This window comes from Squalius cephalus (assembly GCF_949319135.1).
Source record: "Squalius cephalus genome assembly, chromosome: 16".
Lineage (NCBI taxonomy): Eukaryota > Metazoa > Chordata > Actinopteri > Cypriniformes > Leuciscidae > Squalius > Squalius cephalus.
Window position 1 is genome coordinate 10,727,697 of NC_137137.1, and position 22,901 is coordinate 10,750,597.

Sequence of the window (22,901 nt, forward strand, 5' to 3'; positions counted from 1 at the left end):
TTCCATCATCGGGATCGGGTGCTCGATCTCATTCCATTCGCGTCTCGTCGTGTGTATCCCAACACTTCTGAGAGTTCATGTGATCATGATCGAATTCACTACAGCTGACACCTGCTGCTCCCTGCACGCTCTGGAATCCCATTCAAACGGCTTTCAGATTTTCTTCTGACGTTCTAAATAATTTCATTTTTGGCGAATAGCAAGCAGTAAATTGTAGGCTATTGTTTGTAGCAATAATAACTGTAGCCTATTAAATGTGTCATTTGGGCGCGAAACACGATTACAATAGTGTATAGGCTATTCTTAGACGAGCTTATTTAGTTTTTGAAAGAAATCTTTTAAAAGTAGCCCACATGAAGAAGGGATTTTTTTCTTTTCTCGAGGGACATTTGACTTAACTTCTGTATTTCGTTGCGCTGTTTAAAACGATTAGCCTACATTTAATATTATGGCGGCCCCTAGTGTTTAAAAGTGAAAGAACAAAGTATAAAATGAGCGAGTCTTTTAAATCAAAATGTTTTTATTTTTTAATGCCAGTTAGCATTTAGAAAATGTTTGTGCGGTTTGCCTGGTGGAATTCGTTTACCCTACTAAATTCAGTTTAAGCATCTGGATTTTGCAACAGAAGCTGATTAGCAGTGAACATATCTTGAATGCCCAGTGGACTTAAAAGTGAAAAAAGGTGCAAAATGAAAACTTATTTAAAGTCAAGACTTATTTACGTATGGTCAATGGACGGAAATTTATATTAAAAGACCTGTAAAACTGCAGGTTCTCCTTAAAGCCATATTTGACATTAGATAAGGTGATTAAAAAAAAGTATGTTTTCATGGCTGACAGAAAAACTCAGAGCACAAAGCAGCAGACTGCTGGCTCGGAGCTCTGGCTGGTGCAAACCTGGTTTCCGTCTGCTACGTCCATGTCTGGTACAAATTCTCACATCAAATGAGTTATTCTGACAGTTACTGCAATATTTTCCATTGCCAGACATGGCTACATGAGAAGTTTGTATCATGCCACTGGTGTAGGCCTATATTATGCATAAGCCAACACCAGAGTAATCAAATGTTACTTCATATTTCAAGAAAAGTGGTTGTGCTTGCTGTCAGTGGGGAAAGGTGACAGGTTAGTAAACTGAATTCAGTGTTGAAAGCGAGTTTTTGAAGAGGCTAATTGAAGTTCTGGTGGGAATGTTTTTAAAAAGATGAGTGAATGGCAGAGAGTTTATAATTAGGACAGTAATGGATCCCATTTATAAAGGGCTCCTACAGTTAAAAGCAAAATTAGGCATGTAGTAAGTGTATAATGGAGGAGAAGAGAGGGATGGGAAGAGAAAAGAGAGAGATATTTATGTGCGAAATGAGGATAGGGAAAACTGAAAAGGGGAAGTAGGGTATAAGAGAGGCCTGCTGGATTGAGTTAGATGTAATTGCTGTGAGGTCATGTTGGCAATGTAGAGTGACAACCAAGCCAGAGCTCTCACAGGGCTAAACCCAACTCTCTCAATCTCATATCTTCCTTTCTTCCACTTCTCCTACACACACCAGATGGAGCTCAGACACACACATACACACTCTCACACATTAAAACCTTACACAATTATCGTTCAGATCCACTTCAAAAACTAACCATTGTGAAGCCCTCTGTGCTCCATTCCCCTCACCGCTGTCCTCTAGAGCATAACAACCACCAGTACTAGCTTACTAAAACTCTAAAACTCACATTGTCACACCAGCACACCACGTGAGAGAGAGAATACGGCCAAACTTCCAGAACATGTTGTTCTCTAATGAGTTAGCATTCACTTGAGAAGGGATTTATTGGGTTTTACCTCACAGTGGAAAGAATATTCTTTGCCCATTTTTGCCCATGGTTTTCCTCTTCTCTGAAGATACGGTTAGAGCTGTACACGAAGGCCGAGATGAAATAACCACAGGTCATGCATGTGTAATGTGTGACAATGTTGAAAATATAGACGGACAGTGTACGAGATTTACTGTTGTCAATAAGGACAATCCTGTTTTCTCTCAAGTTTTTATCAAACAGATTTTAAGGCAGAATATATATTTTTAATTCTGTGCAAAATACAGTACAATAAAAACTGTCATTTGACTACACACACACACACACATACACACACACACACACACACACACACACACACACACACACACATATACACACACATACATTATATATATATATATATATACAGTGAGGAAAATAAGTATTTGAACACCCTGCTATTTTGCAAGTTCTCCCACTTGGAAATCATGGAGGTGTCTGAAATTGTCATCGTAGGTGCATGTCCACTGTGAGAGACATAATCTAAAAAAAAAATTCCAGAAATCACAATATATGATTTTTTAACTATTTATTTGTATGATACAGCTGCAAATAAGTATTTGAACACCTGTCTATCAGCTAGAATTCTGACTCTCAAAGACCTGTTAGTCTGCCTTTAAAATGTCCACCTCCACTCCATTTATTATCCTAAATTAGATGCACCTGTTTGAGGTCATTAGCTGCATAAAGACACCTGTCCACCCCATACAATCAGTAAGAATCCAACTACTAACATGGCCAAGACCAAAGAGCTGTCCAAAGACACTAGAGACAAAATTGTACACCTCCACAAGGCTGGAAAGGGCTACGGGGAAATTGCCAAGCAGCTTGGTGAAAAAAGGTCCACTGTTGGAGCAATCATTAGAAAATGGAAGAAGCTAAACATGACTGTCAATCTCCCTCGGACTGGGGCTCCATGCAAGATCTCACCTCGTGGGGTCTCGATCCTAAGAAAGGTGAGAAATCAGCCCAGAACTACACGGGAGGAGCTGGTCAATGACCTGAAAAGAGCTGGGACCACCGTTTCCAAGGTTACTGTTGGTAATACACTAAGACGTCATGGTTTGAAATCATGCATGGCACGGAAGGTTCCCCTGCTTAAACCAGCACATGTCAAGGCCCGTCTTAAGTTTGCCAATGACCATTTGGATGATCCAGGGGAGTCATGGGAGAAAGTCATGTGGTCAGATGAGACCAAAATAGAACTTTTTGGTCATAATTCCACTAAACGTGTTTGGAGGAAGAAGAATGATGAGTACCATCCCAAGAACACCATCCCTACTGTGAAGCATGGGGGTGGTAGCATCATGCTTTGGGGGTGTTTTTCTGCACATGGGACAGGGCGACTGCACTGTATTAAGGAGAGGATGACCGGGGCCATGTATTGCGAGATTTTGGGGAACAACCTCCTTCCCTCAGTTAGAGCATTGAAAATTGGTCGAGGCTGGGTCTTCCAACATGACAATGACCCGAAGCACACAGCCAGGATAACCAAGGAGTGGCTCTGTAAGAAGCATATCAAGGTTTTGGCGTGGCCTAGCCAGTCTCCAGACCTAAACCCAATAGAGAATCTTTGGAGGGAGCTCAAACTCCGTGTTTCTCAGCGACAGCCCAGAAACCTGACTGATCTAGAGAAGATCTGTGTGGAGGAGTGGGCTAAAATCCCTCCTGCAGTGTGTGCAAACCTGGTGAAAAACTACAGGAAACGTTTGACCTCTGTAATTGCAAACAAAAGCTACTGTACCAAATATTAACATTGATTTTCTCAGGTGTTCAAATACTTATTTGCAGCTGTATCATACAAATAAATAGTTAAAAAAATCATACATTGTGATTTCGGGATTTTTTTTTTTAGATTGTCTCTCACAGTGGACATGCACCTACGATGACAATTTCAGACCCCTCCATGATTTCTAAGTGAGAGAACTTGCAAAATAGCAGGGTGTTCAAATACTTATTTTCTTCACTGTATATATATATATATAGAGCCTATGTATGTATGCCCATCACTGTCCATCACAAGGCTTATAAATTCTAAGGGCTTATACAAGGCTTATAATATATATATATATATATATATATATATATATATATATATATATATATATATATATATATATATATATATATATATAGAATTTATAAGCCTTGTTCACCAATTATTGGCTGTCATTTACCATTTTTACCACTTTTTGGGATCCCGTTGCTAGTCAGAATATTGTAATGCCCTGAAATGTCCAGTGGTGTAAAATGTTAAATATATATCTAAAAATACATTTAAATATTGCATTCTAAAATATTGTGCATGTTTTCACTACATAATATGGAGAGAGGGGGAATATTTGTGCGTAATTAATTAATTAGTCACAATTAAGCACTGAAAAGTACTAGTAAAGGCAAACATTATTATAAGGACTGAAAAAAAACATTTAATGAAATAGTGACCAATCACAGCATCTAAAATATTCACTATGATAAAAAATAAAATAAGCCTAAAATCATGATGCTCAATCAATACAAAAAAAGTTCCGCTCTTCAACCTCCAGGTGGAGACAAAACACAACAAGTGAATGAAAACAAAATGCATATAAATGCTTCGAGTTGGTTCGTCAACAGCTCCAAATGTCTTGTGTGAGGATTCTCCGAAAAGACGTGACGTTGCACAGCAATTTTATTGTTAAATATTTGTTAAGTGTATTATTTTAACTCATGGTGGAAATGCAATCTGCACATTTTTGCATTTGAAATTCAACCCCAGAAACCAATAAGTATTTTTAACGTTATGAGTCAGACCACCATCAGGAAATATGACGCTAGAAAGGATTAATGATGTCAGCAAAGCAGTACATACGTAAGTACCTACACACACACACGCGCCAACCAAGCAACCAATTAATCGGTGAGACAGCACACAAATAGAAACCATAGCTCCTGTGTCTTATATTTTAATAGAAAAAGAAAACATATTGAAAATAAAAAAGGATTCAATCCAGTAATTATAATGACAGATGCTTGGCCAACGCTGTGTACTTAAAGTGACCCCACCCCACCTCATACTGGTTTGGTGGTCTCCATGAATTGTAAGTGTACAGGCTGACAACCAGATGCATTTTAGCCAACACGACTAAATAAATACTATTGAGTGAGAAAGGCAGGGTGAGGAACAGAGGTAAACACTGTAGCTAAACATACACAGGTCTACGACAAACATTTCATCCGTTTGACAACGATTAACACAGTCAGACCTGGCTCTCTGACACAGATTAACACAAACACAGGCCTCAAAACACACACACACATTAAAAAAAGGACAACCCCAGTTCTTTCATAGGACAGCATAAAAAGTCAATTCAGATCTTTAAGTTAAATGCTGCCTGTTTACGAGTGGCTTTAATGGATATATTTGGATATGTGTGAGGGTAACTGCTGGTAACTAGTGTGACTATTTCCGTCCATTTTGTGAGAATTTTACAAATAATAGCAGGATATACAAATTGAGAAGTGTATGTGGAAAGGGTGAGAGGGTGTGGTGATTATTTTAGCTTTCAGTCTTTCTCTATGTATGGGTGTGTGCGCAAGCGAGTGTGTTATGGGGTCACTGCACAGCCCTGACCTTCATAGCACAAACTTGAGGAGGTTTGATCTATGCAATAATTAAAAAAAAACAACACATTTCTGGAACAGTCGACAAATTAAAAAAAGTCCTTCAAAAGGCAGGAGTCCAGATCAAATGTTCTAAAACTTGCCACATCGCTCTTATCAAAATAATCAGACAGTTCGGTCATATAGTCGCTCTTAATAAAATATCTCTCTTGTTCAAACCCTCTCCCCCCAAAAAACCTGCAACACTCCATCTTTACATTCACTCCACACTATCTCCAGACGATGTTCGTAAGCTCTCTTCCCGTTTCTCCATTATGTCCGTTCTTGCCACTTAAAACAAGGACTGGGAGGAGCATCTCGCTTTCCCCGACATAATCTCTCTCTTTCTCAGATGGCTCCGTCACAGCCAGGCGGAGGAAGGGGCCATTTCAATGCTGGCCGTAGGAGGACAAGAGTGGAAAGGATGGGGGGGGTCCTCATTTCACGTCAGAGTGAGTCTATGTTGATAATACATCAATCAAGCTGTTCTTTCTTCACCCAAAACCATCTAGATCTCGAAGCAAGGCAACCCCAAGAGAGGAGAAGAGGTCAAGGGTGCAAACAGCCTATGAGGAAAAGTCCTGTGTTCTTTCGCTCTCACAAGCACACTCTCTCACGCACTCGCACGCACACTCGCTCTCAGATCGACAGTGTTACAGACATAGGAAACACTGATTTTTGAGTTCACACTCTCTCTCCATTTCCATCTCTGGCAAGATCTGGTACCGCTCTGCTATGTCACATCATCTTCCTCCTCGGAGCTGTAGTCCCGCCCCTGGAGAATATGGAGAGAGAGAGAGACAGATAAAGAAAATAACCTAAACTAAAAACTCTACAAGTGAATTCGAGTTGTACTAACTAGCAGCAAGTGCGATGAGTAACACTTAATTTTCATCAAACATGGACAAAGAGAGACTGATTGTGAAAGCATTGGATGTTCTAGTGCAAGTTGATAAAGTTCCAAATGGAAAACCATAAATATCATGAAAATATTAGCGTCTATGTTTTAAGCAGCACAGTATATTGGTTGAGGTCTCTGTTCGCACACTGTTCTGATTGGCTGAATTTGATTGCATTTTCAATGACAATGTGAAAAGTCGAGTTGCTAATTGCTGGAATCCTGTCTTGTCTGGTTAGGTGTTAAATTAACATCTCAATAATAAAAAATACTAGCCTGGCTAACGTCAGACCAAGTCTCAATGAGACTTGGTCTGGGAACTACGTGCGCATTTTCTCGTATTTGAGGCGTGGTTTACGAATGCCCAGAGCCGTTTATTGGGCGCTATGAATGTCTATCAAATGCGCCTGTATGTAGCTCATAGCCAATCGCTTCAATTATACCAGATGACGTATGTAGAGTGAGAGAAATTCGACGAGGAAAAAGACGATGGGTCAAAGATTTATTTGTACACGATGGCGTTTAGCGAATATTACCGTTTGTGAAAGATAAACATGAGGGTAGAAGGTAACGTCGAGTCTGATATAAACAAACTGCTTCGGTGTCGTCATCATCTTGCTGCTCCCTCCCCGTTCTGTGATTGGTTCCCTTTTTCAGGGGAAAAATTGTCCCATGGTGTCCAGACTGCCTAGCAGCGTGAATAGAATCGCGCTGCGAGCAAGGCAGTATGGGGAAACCCAGGCTAAAAAAATACATTTTATAAGGCTAATTAATCAGCTTAGGCTTTGTTGAGACAGTGTCTTAACAAAACAAAAAACTATATATATATATATATATATATATATATATATATATATATATATATATATATATATATATATATATATATATATATATATATATCACTTAAATGACAGTATGGACATTTGGTCCTAAATGGTTCGAAAGACGATTTAGACTTTTTTTTTTTTTTTTTTTGCAGTGTAAGCCTTACAGCCTTTATGTAACCTTGTTTCAACTAATTTAAAACAAAAATCTAAAATATTTTGATTTAATCCATTTTAGACCAATTGATCTCAGGCCTCAAGAGAGACACAAAGATAGATAAGAGGGAGAGAGACAGGAGGAAGTAATGGAAAAAAGCAGGGCCATAAATATATCATTTTATCTCCAGAGGTTACAGGAAGTTCCAGACAGGCGATGCATATGGCGAAATGACAAGACAATCTTTTAAATGTCACAATCTAGATAAACGAGAAGTCCATAGAAGAACGGCTTCATGTACACTGTCCCTTTAAAATCTCCAACCCATCTGCTCCCTCCTTTACTTCTGTGCCTCGTTTTTTCCTCCCGCCCTCACCTTCTCAATCTTCTCATCCAGCATTTTGAAGAACTCCTGCTGGCTCTCTGATGTATGTATGCTGAGAGAGAGAGAGAGAGAGAGATGGAGATGGAGAGAGAGAGAGATGGAGAGAGAGATGGAGAGGAAGTTAGTGGGGGTAGAAGAAGGGAAGCAACAAATACACTCAAATTTTCCATTACAACAAGCATAAAGAACAAACTCACACACACACACACACACACACACACACACACACACACACACACACACACACACACACACACACACACACACACACACACACACACACACACACACACACACACACACACACACACACACACACACACACACACACACACACACACAGCTACCAGCTCCCGTAGGATCCAGAGTGGCTGGGCAGGAATCATTTTTATAGACGCATTACAGCGGGGACCATAAACCCTTGCCTCTATATACACACACACACACACACACACACACACACACACACAGCACATTAACTGACCATTACTCCAACACACATAAAACAATAATGAACTGTTCGTTCTTAATGAACATGCTCTAAACACAATTTATTTCCATCTAGATGTTGTGAACACCATAAGTATTAGTTTTCTGTGTAATGTGTTTGTAATGTCCATCAAATCCCAGTGGAAATTAAAGTCATAAACAAATAAAATGATGATTAACCGATCATAAATTCATTTACACTTAAAGAGTTATAATTTTAAACATTGAAACTTATATTTTAACTAACTACTGCTTAGTTAAAAACTATATAATGTTCAATAAAGAGTTTTTTTTTTTATAAAGAACAAAGATATTTTCATTTGCAGTTTTCCATACAAACACATGGAAATGAGGACTGGGGCAGTTTAGTTCCAAAAATGACAAAAATCCCAAATAAATGAATAATGCTATCCGTCAAATTCATCCCTAACTTTATTGTATATATTTATTTTTTTCCTGATTATAGCTGTGTTTTGGGCTGAAGTGCGCAGTGATGCCTGGAATCAATCTGAGTGCAAAATGTGCAGCACTGTCATATAAAAAAACATTAAAATGAGAAAATGTTCATGTTTATCATAAATCCTGGTGTATTGCGACACCCCTAGTTTGAAACTGCATGAGGCTGAATAAATGACAAAATGTTCATCTATGGTTGACCTATTCCTTTAAAGGTGCAGTAAGTGATTTCTGAGAAAACCTGTTGAAAGTGGATCAGACCGAGCACCACAACACACTTGTAGCCAATCAGCAGTAAGGGTGTCCACTCATGATGGCGGAGGAGAGAGAGTGAGAAAGAAAGGGAGATTTGAAGAAAGACTTAGAGAGATATAGTTGCTGTCCTGTTACTATACTCTTGTGTATTGTATGCTCATTTTTTGTTCTTCTTTGTTTGTCATTCTTTTGTCAACTTCTCTTTATTTTTCACAAAGCATTATTTTGCTTTGCTTCAGATATGATAAGGATAAATCCACTCTTGCATTGCGTGTTCGTGCATTTTAGGGGCGGAGCAATGAAGGGAGGGGTGTGTTTGTTTGGGTTGTTCGCAAATATCAACAGCGTTTCTCAGAAATCACGTACTGCACCTTTAAATGACAGTTCACAAAGAAAGTAATTGTAAAGTGTTAGCATATTTTCATTTATTCTTTATTATATTACGTCACAATTTTGTTATTGTTACTGATCCTTTGGAAATCCAATTTCACTAGAAATAATTATGCCAACGACAGTTACATCCGACGGCAATAAACACATCATGTTTACAAACAATAAGTTGTGAAACATATGGCACATCATGCTCAAACAGAACATGCAAATGAGATCCAGAGGGGATAAGACAGGCCACAAAGCAAAACAAACCACACACAATTTACAGACTTTTGGCACGTTTAACAGAGCAAGAACTCTAATGCCCACACCCACACACACAAAGCAAACAGAAACACACGCACACCGTAAACAGCAAGACATGTATAAACCCACTCACTTCGTCTTGTTGGCGCTGGGCCCAGGCACCTCTTTGTGCTGTTTGGTCCTGTGCAGCGCCGAGCTCTTCTCCTGCAAACACACCCGGATAACAACACGTTTTAACTTACTACTATTCACAACAAAGCCAAATTCAGCCTCTGCCGACTGTCTCTGGTGGCCCTCCTGTGCGGAGGCCCTGTCGGCTCCTGGACGCGGGCCAGAACCAGCTTCTCTGTCTGGAAAAACAGCATGATAGAGAGGCCCTGGGGAGTGACCTTACTCTGGCCACTGCTAATGAGAATGCTGCCCTGCTGAGAGACAGCGAGGAAGAGGGCAGCGTCTCCATTCTCCTCCAACATCCCTTATCAGAACACGGGCATCCGAACACCTGCTCTGCATGCACAGCTTCATTAAGCTGGCCAGTTTATATCAATGAAAAATAGGACTTGTTCTATTTGAAATAAAATTCTTCTGTGTACTATGTAGTAGAGGAGTAACAATGTATCGTGTCACAATATATCACAATACAAAAAATGCAACAATATGTATCGTGTATAGTTCACCCAAAATAAAAATTACTGTGTGAGAAAAATAATTCTAGTTTTCAGAGTTTTAGCGTCAGTACTATATTAAATTACATTATATGTTGTATATAATGTATAATAATGCAATGGGGGAATATCTGTGGGTACTGATAATGCCATGTCTTATGATACCAGTAAAAAGTGGCCTACAATATTTTAATATATCTAGTCTGTGACCGAGTGCAAGCATATTCGTCTAAAATAATTCTGTATTTTCAGCTTCAGAATTTTTATTCTGGCGTCACCATTGTCCTGTGCACTGGGTTATCAGCACCAAGTCCAATTTACACCAACAATGTAATATTAAATTTAGCATTTTAATCAATAGTAAATTTTTTGTTAACCTTTTATCATGTCTTAGAGTATCGCAATAATATTTTATCATGAGTTCAGTATCATGATATGTATCAAATCGTGACATGAGGGTATCGTTACACCCCTAATATGTAGCCATCCTCGTTCACAATACAACCAGACCATTTATGGAAACTAAGATGCATAATTCTTAACTTCTTATCTAGGTTATAAAATTAAACTATAAGCATTAAGGGTAGAATTATGACAACTATTTTATTATGATCTGAAATCTGGTCACATTTCGAGTTTTATTTCTTTGTTTTGGTATATTATATAATTTTTTTTTTTTTTTAAACATGAAGACACAAATATAACTAGAAGGATGATCAACATTGTACTGTACATGCAAAAATGTGTAGGTTGAGAACTATATTTTGGATGAGAAATGAAAAAGTAATGATTCATTTTACACCCCAAGTGAGCACATTTACATTTAACATTAACATATGATGACTCACATTTGCATACCAAGGTCAGTATTTAACAACTTGGCAGTGACATTATTTCTCATTTAACAGGTGAAAAGTTTAGCCAGTCATAACTGAGGTAATTTACATAAAGTCTTGAAAGTAAAGTAGCTAGTAGTAAAGAGAAGGCAGAAAGTAGTCATATACAAGAAACCTTGACATTATTTATGTCAGTGGGGGGAAAAAATATGCGAGCGTATAGAGTTTTACATTAGAAAACAATCAGTAAAATAAATGATTAATTTAAAACGTCCTCATTAGGTAAAGAATCAGTTCAGATGTGTGAGAATATTTGGGTTGCACTTTATTTTACAGTACGTGCACTTACGTGTTCTTGCCTAAGAAAGTACTGGGTAATATAAGGTAACTACATGGGTTAAGGTTAGATTTAGGGGTAGGTTCAGGGTTAGTACCTAGTTAAGCTATTACCCAGTTATTGTTATTACTTTAATATAGGTATTAAGTATGTACACGGGGAAAAGGACTGTAAAATAAAGTGCTACCAATGTTTGAAAAAGTGTGAGTGTAGGAAACAATGCATGCAAGAACTCAAGAATATGAAATTTTGTCTGGTAATGTGAGTGTCTATGACAAAGAGGAAAAGAATTGTCAGAAGTGTCAGAATTTCCCTCACCCACATTCCAAACATGTCGGCACAAGTGTGTGCTGCATACGCTTAGTTTCACTTCATTGTATAAGCAAAAAACAGTCATATGTGCCTCAGGCAGTGTCTTTGCAAATAAAGAGTAAAATATGAAGGACGCCAATGCACAGGAAGAATTTCCCAGGTGTGTGTGTGTGTGTGTGTGTGTGTGTGTGTGTGTGTGTGTGTGTGTGTGTGTGTGTGTGTGTGTGTGTGTGTGTGTGTGTGTGTGAGAGAGAGAGAGAGAAAACATGTTTTGTATCTCACCAGGTTCTCCTGGTTGCGTGCGTTTACTCTGTCCTCTTCTCCACGCATATACTTCACCTCCTCCACTCCCTTATTCTTATATTCATCTACAGGGAAAGAAAGACAAGTTAGATTTTCATTCTAGGGCTGTTAAAGAAATGATTCACAGAGAAAAGGTCTGCCATTATTTACTCACCTTTTTATCGTTCCAAACTCATGACTTTTTTTCCTTCCGTGGAACCCAAAAGGAGAAATTTCAAAGAATATACTGTTTTTTTTCCCCAAGATATTACAATGAATGGGGACTAAAACTTTCAAGCATCAACATAAATGTTGATAAAAGTATGACATAAAAGTATCCTAAAAATAGCTCATATGACTCATGCGCAAGACTTCTGAAGTCATACAATAGTGTGGGGAAAAAAGTAAAAGTAGTTATTCACTGATAATTTTCCCCTCCAATTGACTGTTGTGACAAGGTCACTGACCTTGAGAACCGAATCAGGCCAATTCATGAACAGATTCCTATTGAGTCATTCATTAATTAGACACTGATACTTCTCTCATTAACCCACCAACCAATACTTTACATTTCAGTTTGTTCTTCACACAAATCTATTGTATGGCTTTAGAAGACCTAAAATATAGTCATATGGACCACTTATATGATACTTTTATTGTGCTTTTTTTTAGGTCATTTTAGAGCTTGACAGCCTTAGTCATTCACTTTCATTATACTGAGAATCATGTGACTATATTCTTCAAAATACCTTTTGTTTTTCACAGAAAAGGTGATTCATACAGGTTTGGGAACAATGTGAATGAGTAAACAGTGACCGATTTCACATTTGAAAATGCCTTCAACCCAGCTCTAACAGAACACTTTGAATTTTGCCCTTTCCTAGCAGCCATATCCGTGTTTGCATGTCCATGCATTCACTTCCTCATAACACATACACACACCCACACACATACATAAATCTGTCATTTACTCTGTCTACAAATCAGCACGAGGCAAATCGCAGCCCACTCAATCTCAGTTTATCTTCGCCTCTATCCGTCTTTCTCTCTGTGAACTCCCTGTCAGTTACCATCATGACAGCTGGAGTGGGCAGCCTGTGAATGTGACTCAGTGCAGTCCATCCGCACAGGCAACAAAAAAGCGAAAAATGGGGGGAAAAAAAGAGAATATAAAAGGAGAGAGAAAAAGAGAGGGCGCAACGCCGCCAGTCTTTCACAGCTTGAGGAATGTAAACATGTCTCTGCACAAAAGACCACGCTCCAACATGCTGACAAACACACACGCACACACACAAGCCGAACCAAAGAGAAACGTCACACACAATTTAAAGTCAAACTAACTGATTTGGCTGAGGTGTGTTACACAAAACAGGCCTCCAGGATCCAAAAGAGCCAGACACCTACAATCAAATACATGCATACATACAAATGCATCTCACTTCCCACACACACACACACACACGCTCGCATAAACGCAAGTAGGGTGATAGCATTACTATAAAAGGAGATCTGAGGAACATATCATTCTAATCCATCTTTTCAGGGAGACAATCATTCGAGAAACAAGCATCTCAGAGAAACAAAGTTGCTCGCAGTGAGAGAGAGTGACATTTTATCAGTTTAGTATGTTCCAGACGGGCTATTTTTGGTGGGAAGATGAGATGTTCTCTTATGTAGGGATATTTCAATTGGCTAATTGGTGATAACAGCATGATGCCGACCTTTAGGATGTGATGGAGACGAGGATGCTTGCTTTAGACAGAAATGGCTTTTTTGTGCCACTTTTATTATTTTGTACTTTATTACAGTATAGAAAAGAAAGGAAATGAGGAGAATGAGAAATGTTGCAAGCTGGCTTCATGAGCACCATGGGATGTGTTAACATAGCTGGGTAATACTGAATATTTATAATTTATTCTATTCATAAATGAAGCAACATTGTGAATATCGAGTTGATTTTTATGTGCTTTTTAGTAGGTCATTACATTTCCTAAAGGCTGTGATGGTAGGCAGCTTTTTTTTTGCCTGCTTCTTGTGTACTCATGAGTATGACAGCACCAAAGCAAAGATATTTTAGCATCTCGGATTTTCCCATTTCAGTGTTTAAACCTCTGCAGATGGGCTGTTCAACTATGCGAATCAACTGCCAATTTCATTAAAAAAATACCAACACTAATTCAGTCATTCAGTTGTAGCATCACTCAAAATATTAAATCAGATCCTAAGAGTGTCATTTTGAATTCTAAATTTCTAAGCAGATTTTTTTTATTTCATTATATGAGCAGAGAGCACATACATACATACATACATACATAACATACGCACTTCTTTTAAATAAAACTTGAAAAATATTTGTTTGACATTTTCAGGGAAACATCAGAAAACCTGCACTAATCATTAGGCCTCGAATGTTTATTCTAGTCTTTTTTTGTGTTTGTGACAAGATGCCTTCTGACGACCAGGTAATTTAGCTGTCTGGGTCCTCGATCGGCTTAAACGAAACAAATCGGATGACACGACAGCCACACAACCTTGTCTTCCTCTCACTTTTACCTTCTGGCCTAATTTCAGATGTGTTCAGTGCCGTGAGTGGCGTGTCTGAGGAACATGAGTGGGCCGCTTTACTTTTAGAATCAGTGTGGAGAAGCTTTGCCCTGAAGCGATTCTATAAGTGGGAGTCTGTTAAGACAGTGAGTCCACAGCAAGGGAGGGGAGTTTGTCAATCTCACGCTCTCTTTGATAGTAGGTGGAAGATTACTCACTAATGTTATGACAGAACAGAGAGGAGTTCCAAAATCGAGCAGAACAAGTGACACGTTTTGCGCTACCTTTAGACACATGACCGATACCACGCCTTTGGTTAAAGATCAGCCGTTAAACATCTGAAGTCATGCGTCTAAACCTCAGAAGACAGAGTGTCACTGAGATGATCTGTTGCGCTACCGTACGCCGTTGCCGTTAAAAACATTAGCTAAACAGTCGCTTTGTGAACGCAGTCACTTGGTGACTTTGAAAAATGGCTGTGTGAAATGTATTCACCACAGCCTGAAAGTAAGCCACATGTACGGTGCTCACACACACAACCTTTTATGCTATGTTCAAACACAGTGGTTTTATCACTGAAGGTCAACAAGTTTCTGAGCCACATTGGACATTCCTACAGCTGGGTGGCCTGTTATTGTTAACTTTCATAACTAGCCATATCATCTGAAAATCCGATCACAATTGATGTAAATATCAATTGTAAACTTGCAATTCATATTTGACAAATCAGTTTTCTTGTCTGTAGACAAGAAACTAGAGGGGAAAGCTTTATAGTAACACTGCTGAAATGCATAATGCATGAATCAATGCTCGCAATATCTGACAGTTTTCAATGCATAATTTTTTTAATAACGCTGCATGTGGGCAGAAGAAAATCATGCTGAAATTTCTTGAAGCTCAGTTTGTAGAACAAGAGCTGGAAGTCATGGGTTTGAGTTCTCGAAAAAACATGAAGAAAGAAATGCAAACCTTAAATGTGCAGGTAAGTCGCATTGGATAAAACCATCTGCCAAATGCATATGTAATGACCGGAAGACATGAAATAATACAGATAAAATCATATAGAACAATGAAATTGTTCACAATAATGTTAAACATCGATCCTGACATCCATTCTTAAAATCTCAAAATGGATCTTACTCTGCTGTGAGTAGTTGTGAATGTGAGTTTGCAATCTGTATCGATTATGCAATAAAAAGACGGTGTACATAATGGCAAGAAACATCTCTCTATTGCACTGTCCTCATGTGGTGCAAAGAAAAACAAACATATGGTGCTAGAGAGTTGTTATTGTTAATAAGTGTCGGCGCCACAAGGGGGCCTGGCCTGGCCTGAACTGTGCCCCCCTACGCTCTGCTCCATTAACTCCGATACCCGGCTCTAAAAGTAAAAGTAAAAGTTCTCTCGCAACACTGGACACACCTACATCACGATGCGAATGGTCGAACTGTCGCTCATGCCAGATATGGCCAGCTCTCGTTGAAAATCAAATGCCTTCCGGTCACTTTGTCGGTGCAGATCAGCATCAGTGTGAACGCCCCGTTATAGACTAGCAGCATACACACGCACACACCAATCTCAACTCACACACACACACCAATCTCAACAGCTCACTGCAGATCGCATGTAACCAGACAGCGTATTCTCCGCCTGCTGCCCCTCTTGTTTGTTTTAGGGCAGCTCGGCCTTTCCTGTCATTGTGCGTGCCGGAGATCGTGTGTGTTGCTGGGATTGACTAAGCACTGAATCACAGATAAGGACACACAAACTTACACACACTCTCACTGCCTGAACACTGACACAGTTTGACTAGTAAACAGTCTGTTGGCACTAATCAAGTCAGGCCGAGAGCTGAGAGTTGAGAGAGTGAAAAAGAGAAAGAGAGAGGGGGGGGGGGGGGGGAGAGAGAGAGAGAGAGGGAGAGAAAGAGAGAGAGAGGGGGGGGGGGGGGAGTTGAAAGCCCTCTGTTCTATTGATAGAGCCGTTTGACTGACAGCTGGGAAGGGCAGTGGAAAGAAGGACATCGGGTTGGCAGGAGAAAGAGAGAAAAAGAGCGAGTGAGAGACAGAAAGATAGACAGATAGAGAAAGAAGAAGGGGGGAGTTAGCAATAATCCACAGTAACCAGGTCACTGCTCTGTTCGCACTGGTGAATATAATACTTATCAATCTGTTGTTGTGCGTTACAGTTCTCTCATATTAACATGCCACATCATGAGCCTACAGATCACAGACACAGAGTGAAAGAGAACTAGAAGATACAGTTTAAACCGTCACATCCTCAAAATCTCACAAGAGGAAATGCAGAACAGAGAAACAGAACCCATATCTGAAAATGACTACTGGTACTTCCCAGAGATAATGTCAAATATTATGTCAAATAGTAGCTAAATGACGACTCTACCACATTAGCTAATAAGACAGGAGTAATTATTTTTGTAAATATTAGAGAACAGCAATAAGTCTGATGTCGTAGAAGTTAAATGACAGTGCTAAGGGCCGTGACACACCAAGCCATCAGCCAACGTCATGCCGTCAGTGAGCATCTGTTGGGTCAGTTTTTGCAGTGTTCCACACCTCGGCGGGAGCTCGCACGATTCAGCATGTTGAACTGCCGTCTGGGCCGTCGGTGAGCGAGATCACTCTGATTGGCTGTTCGGTTTAGCGAACAAGTCAGTGCACTAGGATAAAAGCGAGTAAAGTCAAGACGGTACAGACAGAAGGCTGCCGGATTAAGAAAGTGATCAGCGTGATTGATATTTAAAACGTTAAGCAAGAGCTGCTTTGTTTACGGTTGGTATATCTGCAGTCTTACTAGTTTCCCTTTTTGAATGATAAACAGACTATTGACACCTGCTGATATAGACAGTTCACACAGGCACAGAAAACGCATGACAGTCTGCTAGAGTCTTTGAGGTGTTCAACCACAGTTTTTTTGGCCAAGTAGCAGCCAACAATCGGCTTTCATCGCCGCTAGTTCTTTGACGCCGACTCGGTGTGTCATGGCCTTAACATGGTGGATGTAGAATGTCCTAACTGTATTGATACTATGCATGCATACTTACTGTATATGGACATTCTTATTGGTCGATTAGCTAGTTCTTCATTAAACACAGCAAATATTCATGATCAAAAGGAATACTAGCTTGTGTTGTTCTTGTTAACTACCAACATTTTTATTTGTAATCAGTTTAGTTTAATTGAAATAAAGCTGAAATTAAAAGTAAAACAAAATATGAAATACTTAAATGAAAATAAGAAATATTCCCTTGGCAACTAACTTAAATTATATAAGTTAAAAGTACTATTAAAACTTAAAGTGAAAACTGAACATATAAAAAGCTAACTCAAAATATTAATACTATAGTAAAATTTAAATAATACTAAAATTACACTGATACTAGCTTACGGTGCAGCATATATTTGTATTTTGCTTACATTTACATTTACATTTATTCATTTAGCTGACGCTTTTATCCAAAGCGACTTACAATTGCTATATATGTCAGAGGTCGCACGCCTCTGGAGCAACTAGGGGTTAAGTGTCTTGCTCAGGGACACATTGGTGTCTCACAGTGGATTCGAACCCGGGTCTCTCACACCAAAGGCATGTGTCTTATCCATTGTGCCACACCACCCCGTGCTTACTATTTGTTTTAAATATGTGAAAAATTACATATGCAATCACAATTGTTTCAAACAGTACCGTGTCTGATCACGTAACAAATTGTGGTTGATATTACCTTTGGTTCAAGATTCAAGATGAAGAGAGCACTATTATTCTATAATTCTAAACAACAATAAAAATCCACAAGTGAAGTCAGAAAGGACAATAGAAGTGGTGTGCATGAAAGCAACCAGAGATGTGCAAGAGGCACAATGGAAAACCTTGAAGATCAAGAGCACTGAATTTTCAGCATCATTACTTCAGTCTTTAGTGTCACATGATCCTTCAGAAATCATTGCTGATTTGCTGCTCAAGAAAAATGTCTCATTATCATAGTTGAAAACAGTTGAGCATTTAATAATTTTGTGGAAACCATGCTACATTTTTTTCAAGGCTGTTTGATGAATAGAAAGTTAAAAAGAACAGCATTTACTTAAAATAGATTTCTTTTGCAACATTATACATAACCCTTTTTTACAATTTAGTGCATCCTTGCTGAACAAATATTAATATACTGCTTACTGACCCCAAACTTTTGAATGGTTATGTACATCATTTATATACACAGTATATTAGGAGTAGTTTAGAAGTACTGTACTGTATCTTCTCAACACCGCTAAAGATAATATAGGCAAGAAACATCATATGAGAAAGAGGAAGGGATACCGAGGTAAAAAAAAAGAGAGAGTAAAGTAAAATATCTTAGGCAGAAAAGTAGGCAGAATAATGAAAAGGACACAGCAAAGAAAGGAAGGAAACAAGGAAAGTGTGGCCTTGAGAAGAACGACAGATATGCAGAGGGAGGGATAAATGTCAGGGGAGGAAAACATGGGAGTCTGATCCCACGTCACTCACTCTCTCCCTCGTTCTCATTCGACCGTTTCCCTCCATCTCACACACTGTGAATCCTTAGAGACAGAGAAAGGAACATGGCAGGAAGAAGGAGAGAGAGAGAGAGAGAGAGAGAGAGAGAGAGAGAGAGAGAGAGAGAGAGAGAGAGAGAGAGAGAGAGAGAGAGAGAGAGAGAGAGAGAGAGAGAGAGAGAGAGAGAGAGAGAGAGAGAGAGAGAGAGAGAGAGAGAGAGAGAGAGAGAGAGAGAGAGAGAGAGAGAGAGAGAGAGAGAGAGAGAGGAAAAAGAGAGAAAGAGAGGCGGCAGCCTCCTATTGCTGGTCATTGAGTGTTTCCTGTGAGGTTTTCTGCTGTTTTGCCCTTAATTCTTAATCTCCTATAATCTCTGTCACTCTCTCACAGGTCACACACTAAGCGCTGCTGTTATCTAAACTCTTTAAAACATATTTACAACCTCTCACACACACAAAACCCAGAGAACACATGAGTCACTCACTCCAGCTGATAATGTTATCCTCAAACACACGCCTGTTGGCACAGATGTAGCTGAGAGTCTTTACATCGACAAACACAGTATGAATGCCAAGAAGGATGCATCCAAGAATTCCCAGAATGTAGCCATCTTCCCAAAACATTGTAAAACATTATTCACTGCTTGGACATAAATTACTTAACTGGCTGTTCGTTCTGCTTAAAGTTTAATCTTGAATGAGTCTTGAATGATTGGTAAAAAAAAACCCCAAAAAAACAGCCAATGTCAATGCCACTAATGTCCAAAACAACAAGATGTCTTTCTGTCCAATATGTTCTAATGACTTCCCATTTATCATGTTTTCCTAGATAATAAGATTAAAGCATAGGTTTGGCCAGCAATAAAAACGACTACTGCCAAATTAGTTATTTTTACCAAATCAAAAACATACAGCGTGAGTAGTGTAGCCCAATTCACAAGAAAATTACTCTTCTGAGCCAATTAATTTAATAAATCGTTTAAAAAGACAACTCTACACACAAGTTACCAGTTTGAATCAGTCTGACAAATCCTTCACTGACTCAGTGAATCAACATCTGAATCACTTACTGAACTGCAAATGATTTTCAGTGACGTCCATCTCAAAATCTCTTGAACAATAGAGAAGAAAATAGCAAATCACTGCAACCCAATACAAATACTATATTTGAGCTAATATTACCCACATGAAAGAGAAGAAATGCTATATTTGAGCTAGTATTACCCACATTTCACACCATGAAAGAAAAGAGTCATGCATGTCTAAACTATGTATGAACCTGTAAGTCATTTTAAGATAATGAATTCAGCTAATGCCTTCATGTAAACAATACACAACAGAGGTTGTTCTGGAAATCAAGACACAATTTTATGACATGGTTGTGTCCTGATACTATATTCCAAAGTGTGGACTTTCCCCTCATTACGAAAGTACATACTTTTAAAGCATAGTCTAAGTATACCAAATGGGACGAAGCCAAAAATACAGAATGGAAAACAGGCTCTTATCCATCAGCAGAAGTCCAGTGGAGAAATTACATTCTCAAAATGTGACAGTCTCCCATGGAAATCAAAATATTGTAGAACGTTAGGGTCAAAATAACACTGGACCCCACTGACAATCATTAGGTGGACAAAAAAAAAAAAAAAGACATTTTTCAAAATACCCTCTTTTGTTTTCAAAAGAAAAAAAGTTAGTCATACAGGTTTGGAACGACATCATTTTTTGAGGTTGAACTGTCCATTTAAGTGCATTGTTTAAGGCCACAATGCTCATAGCTCATGTTTGTGTGTTTGAGACTGACCAGTGAAAAGGTCTCCATTGCTGTAGGCTTTGCCCCGGCCCTCTTCGTCGGTGGGCACAGCCGACACCTGCTTAGCCGAGGTGCAGCCCATGGCCTCACTCTCTCCCCCCTCTCACCATCTCACCTGAGAGAGACAGAGAACACATTCAACATTCACATTCAGGAGCCTGACAGCACGCGTTTAAAGTCAGAATGGACACATGATTAGATCCATTAGAGTCTCTGCTGGGTTACGTACTACCGATCATCAGGAAAAGAAAACAAATCTGAGTTGAGCCTGAACAGATCTAGACATGCTTTCTATCACAGCCCAAAGCCAGAGTTACAGATTCATCTTTTTCCCTCTTTAGTTACGAACATGTGTATCTTCAAATTGAACAAAGGCCAAGACAAGACACACACACACACACACAGCAGCCCCAAAAAGTATTTGGACACACTTAAAGTATGAATCAAGTATGAACAAAATATCAAACCAATGGCATTTACACAGAAAGAAATATAGCATAAGCACACTTTCAGCAAAAAATTAATTAAAGAAGTCTGTTAAGCTTTTAAGGATAAAACAAACAACAGATCAAAATTCAAGACAAAAAGTAAATGGTCTCTTTCAAGTTGTCAAGCAAAGTGGAAAATGTCCATTAGGGAGTCGATTCCAAACAGAAGTGATATCTTATAATAAGCAGTCAGTTAAATATAAAGTACGTTTTACCCTATTATGACTGACAGAACAAATGTCAAAAGCTGCTTTTTAAAATCTGTATTTAGGAGACAAGCCCCAGAGGGGCTGTAACATGTGGATGCTGCACATTGGTGGTGGTTGAGAAGATTCCCCCCTTCAATATGTGAAGCGCTTTGAGTACACAGGAAAAGCGCTATATATGGCACACTTGTTCTGGTGGTAATGAATAGTAATCTAACCAACTTTAGGGTCTCTAGGACCACCTCTATAGCCCCACCAACAGCTCACAAATTCACTTTTCAAACGGTTATAACTTTTGAACCCTCTGTCATAGAAACAAAATTCTTAGTACACCATCATGCTGATCCCATTTCAATATCTTACATTAAGACTCCGCCCATTACAATAGTGACTTGAGATGTACTGTATTCAGTTTTTTCACTGCTTTCACTGGACCGAGCCTCACAGAAATGACTGAACAGTTTTTGATATTCCAAAATCAGATTAGATGCTATCTCTCTACCAAACTTTGATTTATCATAACGAAACTCTATGCTTAATCAGTACCATGATCCGAGGGTACATGCGAAATTTGGGAACAGCGCCACCTATGGGTCATGACATCAGAAAAATTGCTATTTTTGCTAAATAACTTTTGAAATGTTTGTCAGAAAATCATGATCTTGGTGTTTGATTCCTTGGGTCATGCTGAGTCAGTCAATACCGGTTTTACCAAGATCAGACAAATCGCCTGTCCGCCTATTTGAAATCTGACATAAAAGTTGATATTTTTAAATGCTTTAACATTGACACAAAATTTGGCAGGGTTCATTGAGAGCATGCCCTGAAGGTACCCGAGAACGAAGTTTGAACACAGCGCCACCTAGTGTTCCAGAGATATAAGTTTTAGCAAAAACCCTAACTTTTGTAAACATCGTTCAAATTTTGTTTTCTGTGTCATCATGTTCCTTGGTTTATGCTGATTCTGACAATATCTCATTTGTTATTTTCCATAAAATTTTCTGTCTGCCATCTTGAATTAAATTCAGTTTTTTTTTGGACTGAGCCACACAAAAATGAATGAAAAGATTTTTGATATTCACTACCATTCCCAAGAGATACCTCTCCGAAGTCGACTGCCTGTGTTTGCTGTTTTATGCAAGTTAGGTTATCATGCTAATAGCAGAGGTGTAAAGTCCAGGGGTCAGAAAGTAAAAGTCCTGCCATATGTCTATTCCACACATGAACTCAGCCAGCTGATTTCACTAATTAGTTATATCTCCTGGAGTCCTGGCTGAAAAACTGCTAATTAATAAATCC

The 22,901-nt window shown here is 38.9% G+C and overlaps 1 protein-coding gene across 2 annotated transcripts in view; it reads right to left on the reverse strand.

Moving 5' to 3' along the window:
* Positions 1–4,774: 4,774 nt before the first annotated feature.
* The window catches only part of LOC307173900 (uncharacterized protein C1orf21 homolog), a 32,624-nt gene continuing 14,497 nt past the window's right edge, over positions 4,775–22,901 (reverse strand). For both annotated transcript variants that reach the window (XM_079897469.1, XM_079897470.1), the window contains exons 2-6: positions 20,900–21,023; positions 12,026–12,111; positions 9,727–9,797; positions 7,746–7,806; positions 4,775–6,262 (exon numbers count right to left, since the gene is read on the reverse strand). In XM_079897469.1, the coding sequence (XP_079753595.1) occupies positions 6,221–6,262; positions 7,746–7,806; positions 9,727–9,797; positions 12,026–12,111; positions 20,900–20,990 (351 nt within the window). In that variant the 5' untranslated portion in view covers positions 20,991–21,023 and the 3' untranslated portion in view covers positions 4,775–6,220. The remainder of the gene's footprint in view (positions 6,263–7,745; positions 7,807–9,726; positions 9,798–12,025; positions 12,112–20,899; positions 21,024–22,901) is intronic.